At 38.8% G+C, this 7,662-nt stretch overlaps 1 protein-coding gene across 1 annotated transcript; it reads left to right on the top strand.

Moving 5' to 3' along the window:
- The first annotated feature begins 6,473 nt into the window (after window positions 1-6,473).
- LOC133366145 (olfactory receptor 14A16-like) lies at window positions 6,474-7,406 on the top strand. The gene has a single exon (XM_061588914.1). The coding sequence runs from the start codon at window positions 6,474-6,476 to the stop codon at window positions 7,404-7,406; it is 933 nt and encodes a 310-aa protein (XP_061444898.1).
- The last annotated feature ends 256 nt before the right edge of the window (window positions 7,407-7,662 follow it).

Raw genomic sequence — 7,662 nt, 5'->3', positions numbered from 1 at the left:
CATTACTGTCTAAAGTGAAATAAAGGCCTAGTGTCGATGTGGCCAGGGACAACTTTGGTTTACATTTAGGTGAGAGACTACATGTGCTTGCTGTAGAATAAAAAGGTGAGGGAAACCTTGAAAAACAATGATACTCTTTACTATGTTTTCCTTTTAGAAAGGAAAGGAAAGAAAAGAAAAAGGGCTTTCCCTCTGCCCAGTGCCCCCAATCTCCTACCACCCCTCCCTCTCCCTTCCACCTTCCTCCCTACTCTTCTCCTTCTCCCCTTCACTTCACTTCTCCTTCTCCCTCATCCATCCTGTAAGTCACTTTCATCTATAATAAGCATGATTGTACAGGAGTAAATCTCACTGAACTCAGAAACCATGCAAATGATCAAGCCCTCCTCCTCCTTCCCCTCCCACCTACTTCCTTCCCGCTCTTCCCCTCTGCCCTTTCTCCTCTCCTCCCCATGCCATTGCCCCTCCTCCCCTCCCCATCCCCCCGTGGTCAGTCCCACCTATCCTAAGCATGATTGCAGGGGAATGAATCCTATTGAACTCAATAAGCATGCAAATGATCGATCCACTCTCAGCAAACTTGGACAGCATCCCATTGTTTACCTCCTGGATTAAAACTCAGAGAAGTTCTCTAAGAGAAAAAAAGACTTGTAGGGACTACATTCATTACTCATTACTCACAGCTCTGACTTAACCCATTGTCTAGAAATACTGAAAGGCAGGAGCACACATATATCATACTAGGGGCTGTTCACCTGCTTGCTTTACTTTCCAAGCCCATCTACCCACATTGTCCTCACCAACTCCCAGCACCAAATCCACCCACCCTCCTTTTGCAGGTTTCCAAAGTTATGCAACCACAATCTCTTTGCAGATTGGTAGCAGCAGTAGCGACAGCGCTAGTGGTGGAAACTGGGAGAAAAGTGGAGAAAGAAGCTTCTCTTTCCTCTTAGTCTTTCCACACCCCTGACCCTGTGGGGAGAGAGAGAATGAAGCCTGCATTTTAAAATTGTGGTGGCGGCAACAGGGGGAAGCAAAGGGGAGAAATACTTTCTCTCCCTCCTCTCCCTCCAGTGGCAGTGGCAGCAAGTGGAGGCAAAGGGAAGCAAGAAGCTTCTATCTCCCCTTTATTTCCTACCTCTCCCAATGCAGCTGCCACCACTGGCATCAGATCTGTAGGAAATGAGTGGAGAAAGCCTGCATTTTAAAATGAATGCTTTTTTATCTTGCTTTCCAGAGCAGCAGTGGTGGCAGCATCAGCAAGGGCATGGAGAAAGACTTTCTTCCCTTTGTCCCTCCCCCACCCTCCCCTTTTCCCAGGTCAGTTGGGGAGGAGGAAGGTGGCCAGTAGCAGCACCGGCCTCTCATCACAAGATAGTTTACAGTGCCGTCTATTGGTGGCTGATGCTGGGAACTACAGTGTGATGACACCCTTAAGCAAATATAGAAGAAAACACTTTTAAAGAAAGCCCTTCCTTGCTTGGTCTGAGTTATTTTGTGTGTATTCCAGAAGGAAGATAGAGTTAAGGTCCTCCAGCTGGCTAGCCTTGCCTCACTTTACCTGTGCTCTTCTCTACCTAACTTCCTTCCAGTGTAAAATGTTATTCTCAGGGAAGCTGACCTGCCCCTCCTTCGTTTGTCTTCTAAATGCTTTTGGGGTGGTTTATAATCATTAAAATAATGATATAAAAGCCACAAGTCCCCATAAATAAATATATTTTGAAATGAGTAAACAACAACAATATTGATTGTCATGGGAAATGTGTAAAAATGCTTTATCAGCTGGGGAAATAAAATATTTATTACGTGGATTCTAAAAGACATAAAACAAGGTGTCAGATAAATCTCATTTTGATGGGGTTTGCACAGACAGGGTGATACAGGCAGCCATGTTGGTACTGGAGAATAATTTTATTTAAATATCAAGGCCCAAATTGTGCATGATTGTGTAGGCAAGCACCAGCTCCTTTATTTTGGCTCAGAAACAAACTGGCAGCCAGAGAATCTCAAAACTGGTGTGATAGGTTCTCAGTTGGATTCTTTCGATTAAAATTGTGTTCACTGCATTCTGAACCAGCTGGAATTTCTCAACTGTCTTCAAGAATTGTCTCACAGTAAGTGCAGTGCAGTAATCTAAAATGGATATTATATTTGTCAAGAAGAATTCTAAGTTGTAGTCGCAACTTATGCTGGAAAAAGTGTACCACTGAGGTTACTTTATCTTCTAGTGAAAAAGCTGGCATTAGAAGATTATGAATCTGATCTTTCAGTGTGAGTGAAATACTATCCAGAACAGACAGAACCCCATCTTTCCAAACTCAGGAACCACCTACAATAGAGCATCTTGTCTAGGGATGGGATCCCCTTGTTGATGCCTTGTAATTTGCATTCCATCAAACCGACATGGGGATCAATATTGTGTTGCTTATTTTTCCACTATATTTTGCTTTTAAAAATCCATATTACCTCCTGAAAAATAACAAAATTGTTAACAATACTAGTCAGCAACTCTAATACCAGCCCTTCCCTTCTTTGATGTAATACATTCCAAAGCTGGATCTTTGTGACCTAATGGAGCCACTTAATCTGCTTAACCAAGGTCCTGTACATCAAAATCTAATCTTCAGAGTCTTTCTGTTCTATCATACTGAACATTCAAAGAAGAGTCCTTGCAAGTGACATTAAAGAAACAAAATAACAGAGAAGAGATTTTCAACTTTGATTCACACATCAAGTTCTTATAACTTCAATATTCAATATTCATCAATATTCCTAAAAAATATAGTTTATTAGTTTATTATAAAAATTCCACATCTATCTATCTATCTATCTATCTATCTATCTATCTATCTATCTATCTATCTATCTATCTATCTATCTATCTATCTATCTATCTATCTGATTGATTGATTGATTGATTGATTGATTGATTGATATCAGGCCCTTTCTCCCAGTAGGAGCCCAGGGTGGCATGCATAGTCAGTGGGAGACTACTTTTGCATCAGGCTAATTCAATGTGGGCAGATAGCATCAGGGTGCAGTGCAGAATCATCATTAACATTTAGGCCTTTTTTTTTTACTATGCCATAGAACACCTAGAGTGACTCACTACATGTGCATTTATGTATTTATCTGGTGTGCTCATTGTTAAACGTGGAAATTAGAGTTATTTCTGTCATAAGGACCCAAAAGGAAGCCAGCATTGTTAAGAAACAGTGAAAGAAGCTATTAGTGGCAAGAAGTCTTCCTTCAAAACATGGAAGTCTTGTCTGTATGAGGAAAATAAAAAGGAACACAAATTTGGGCAAAATAAATACAAGAAGAACACAATAAGGGATGGTTAAAAAGAATTTGAAGAGCACATTGCTAAGAACACAAAAATCATTTGGAATACTGTGTGCAGTTCTGCTTTTCTCACCTCAAAAAGATTATTGTATAGTTGGAACAGGTTCACAAAAAGGGGAACCAGAATGATCAAGACGATGGAACGACTCCCCTATGAGGAAAAGTTGCACAATGTGTGGCTTTTTAGTTTAGAGAAAAGGCAAGTCAGAGGTGACATGATAGAAGTATATAAAATTATGCATGGCATGGAAAAAGTGAATAGAAAAATGTTTTTCTCCCACTTTCTAATACTAGAACTTGTGGACATTCAATGAAATTGATTCAGGTCAGGCAAAAGAAAGTATTTCTTCACGCAGCACATAGTTAAACTATGGAATTCAGTCCCACAAGAGGAAGGGATGACCACCAACTTGGATGTTTTTAAAGGAAGGTTAGACAAATTCATGAAGGATATTAATGGCTATTAGCCTTGATGGCAGTGTTCTGCCAACATACTCAGATGCAGTATGTTTATAAAATCCAGTTACCAGTAGCCACACGAGAGGAAAGTACTCTTGTACTCGGGCCCTCTTAGTGGGTTTCCCATGGGCATCTGATTGGCCACTGTGAGAACAGGATGCTGGACTAGATGAGCTACTGTCCTTATCCAGCAGGCTTATCTTGTGTTATTATAATGATTGTTTGTAAATGAGTACACTAGCTTAGTGTTTATGAGTATACTAGCATAGAAAAAATAGCTCTTTTCCCTGTTCTCATGAACTCAAACATTAACATGTTGACAAGCTAATTTTAATTCTGTGTCTCTAGTACTGCGATGTGTTGGATTCCTGTGAGAGCAAATCTCAAGGAACACAAAAGAGATGTTAACAAATCTCCTCATGTTGACATATTTTTACTGCCATCATAGATCTGAGGGTAGGAGGACTGGCATGTATGACAGATACACAGTAATGTAACATCACTGGAGGAGAAAAAGAATGTCGATGAGAGAAGGAAATCCATAAAGAAAAAAAGTAAGTAACTTTTAAAATACCTAATTTTCTCAGATTCTTCTACAGTGAAAAGAATGAATGCCTCTCATCTGTTCATCTTATGAACCCAAATATCTCTGTTATCTTTCTCTTGAAACTCTCTCTTCCTCTATCCATTAATCTGGCATAAATAAAAAATTCTTAGACTTATGTGAGTTCCATATTATCAGCTATTTTCACAAAAGGAATCTCTTGTATAATTTCTAATATAGAGAGATCTAAAGAAGGCATCACAAGCCACTAAATATATTTACTGTGAAGTGAACTGGAATTAAATGAGACAAAATGTCTGAGAAGTTTCAATAGAAGGAATGTTAAAGAATGCCCTAAATGATTTGGTAAGAGTAGTAAAATGTTTGGGGACATTTTTTGGGGACATCTCTAAAATAATGGATAGATATACTGTGAATGCCCAAAGTATTTATTCGTTAGCCAAGGACTATTAGTTATACAAAATGCAAATCACTCAAAGCATAATAAAAAATAAAACGGCACATCAAGCCCCACTATAACAGTACTAGCAAACCATAACACATCACAAAAAAATGAAATGCTACATATATTTATAATTTAACTCAACACTTTAACTCAAATTTAGCAATCATTTGTTAATCTGCCCCGCCTTTCCTCCCTTCTTTCATTGTTTTGAATCTTGCCAGCAGTCAACCATATTGAAATGAGCCCATTCCTTTTTAACAGAAAGAACTGTCTTGGGTAGAAGAGAGATGTTCTCTTTGTATTATATTGCCTCACAAATCCATGGGTGAATACATGAATTGCTTGTATGCCAATCCTGAAAAACTTCACATTATCCCCAGTGGAGCCTAAGATTCTTTGTTTCTTTGTTTCTTTCTTTCCTTCCTTCCTTCCTTCCTTCCTTCCTTCCTTCCTTCCTTCCTTCCTTCCTTCCTTCCTTCCTTCTTTCTTTCTTTCTTTCTTTCTTTCTTTCTTTCTTTCTTTCTTTCTTTCTTTCTTTCTTTCTTTCTTTCTTTCTTTCTTTCTTTCAAAGAACCTCCAAAACTAATTTCCATTTCAACCAAGCTAGTCATTACATCATACACCAATGCCAGTTTTGCAAAGTGCAGACTCTCCCAAGCCATCCTTTGTTTTCCTTTGCCTGATCATCTACCACTTATATGCGGCAATTTCCCCTTCTTTTAAAACCTTTCAAAACCTAGAATGCAGACAACTATTGTCATATGGGAAGTTGTCTCATGCCTAGTCAGACCATTGGGCCCTCTAGTTCAAAATGCTTATTCCAGCCTTCTCCACCACCACCACCACCAGATTTTAGACTACAGCGCCCTTCTCACCCTTGGCACAATCAGTAATTGGGAATAATGAGAGTTGTAGTCCAAATCCTCTGGACAACACCAGGTTGGGAAAGGCTCACATATGGTGATAGGAAACAGGTCTAGGATGTCAGACAGGGATCTTTTCCAGTCCTTCCTAGGGATGCCTGTTCCATGTAAGCATGTACTCTGTTACTGAGTTAGTCTTTCACCAAATATATATATAGAAGGAGTAAGTAACAGGTTTACTACATTTTACCAAGAATATTTGCCAGATAAAAAATCTAGAGAAATGAAGTACAAATATCTTTCAAGCTTTTTTTGGAAGGATAAAGATGGCCAGTGTTCTTTGTGTTGAATTATCCCTTGTTAAGGTTCATCTGTCAAGTGCATCTCTATTAACATATCCTCACCGTGAAATTCACCTCTTCATCCTTGTTTCTTAGATGGTGTGAAGTAGCCTTCCCCGCTTCTACAGTTGAGCTGTCACATTGCATTCACAAAAATGAGGGAAGAAACCATTTCATTGGTAGTATTCATTGTGAATTTGAACTGATATAGCCAAAACTTGTACACTCAAAAAAAAGTTCCTGGAATGTGGTATTCTTGTAATTTATTTATTTAGAGTTTCAGACTTTCAAATAAAACTGTACCTCAGTGACATAAACAGACGAGTTTACAAGCATAAGTCCACCACTCTCATGATAATCATCATCATCATCTTAAAATTAAAAGTACATATACTGTAGCTCCCATCTACTTTGCTGTCAGTATAATAATCCTTCTGCTTTCTTCCACAGGCAACATGGAGGAGAAGAAACAAAGCATCATTAATCAATCCTCTCACTCAGAATTTCTTCTTTTGGAATTCTCAGAAGTTCGGGAGCTGCAGATTCTCCACTTCTTTGTGTTCCTTGTTTATTATCTGGCAACAGTTACAGGAAATCTTCTTATCATCTCTGCAGTTGCCTCTGACCATCGCCTGCACACTCCCATGTACTTCTTCCTGATGAACTTAGCCATGCAAGACCTGGGCCAGGTTTCAGTCATTATCCCTAAATCCATGGCCAATTCTCTCATGAATACCAGACACATTTCCTATTTTGGATGTGTTGCTCAAATCTTCTTTTTTCTCTTCTTTGTAGCATCTGATTTCTCTCTTCTCACAGTCATGGCATATGATCGGTACATTGCTATTTGCAATCCATTACAATACGAGATGCTGATGAATAAGCAAGCCTGCATCCAAATGATTGCTAGTGTATGGATCACTGGATTTCTCCATGCAGTGTTACACACCGGAGGAACCTTTGGATTGCCATTTTGCTCCAATGTTGTCAATCAGTTTTTCTGTGAAATCCCACCATTACTTAAGCTGGTCTGCTCTGATTTGAACCTAATTGAAATTGGAGCTCTTGTGTTAAGTGTTGTCATTGCCTTTTGCTGTTTTATTTTCATCATTATAACCTACGTGCACATCTTCACCTCAGTGCTGAGAATCCCCTCTACTGAAGGAAAACAAAAGGCCTTCTCAACATGCCTTCCTCACCTCACTGTTTTCTCCATATTTGTAACAATTTCTGTCTTTACTTACCTCAAGCCTACCTCTACCAGCCCATCACATCTGGATTTGGTATTTTCTATGATATATTCAATGGTTCCACCCTTGATAAATCCAATCATCTATAGCATGAGAAACAAGGAAATTAAAAATGCTCTGTCAAAGCATTTTCTTTGAATAACTTCTCAAGTCTTATATTGTGAAGATGAATTGTGAGTATAACTGTAATGATAGAAAAGCAGAAGTTGTATAATGAATGATATTATTACTCACTAAATTTATATTGTGCCCTCCTCCCAGAAGAAGCCTGGATTTGGATTTAGAGTTGGATACTGAAAGCACTGAATATGTTTAGCTGTGTGTTCAAAAATTACAAGGAAACACATTTTGATGAGATTTTGTGAAGATGTTCCAGAGAGCATATGCTATTTCA

This window comes from Rhineura floridana, chromosome 11 (genome assembly GCF_030035675.1).
Source record: "Rhineura floridana isolate rRhiFlo1 chromosome 11, rRhiFlo1.hap2, whole genome shotgun sequence".
In the NCBI taxonomy this organism is placed as follows: domain Eukaryota; kingdom Metazoa; phylum Chordata; class Lepidosauria; order Squamata; family Rhineuridae; genus Rhineura; species Rhineura floridana.
Note: the sequence above shows the minus strand (reverse complement) of the source record. Positions and strands in the feature narration are given on the sequence as shown.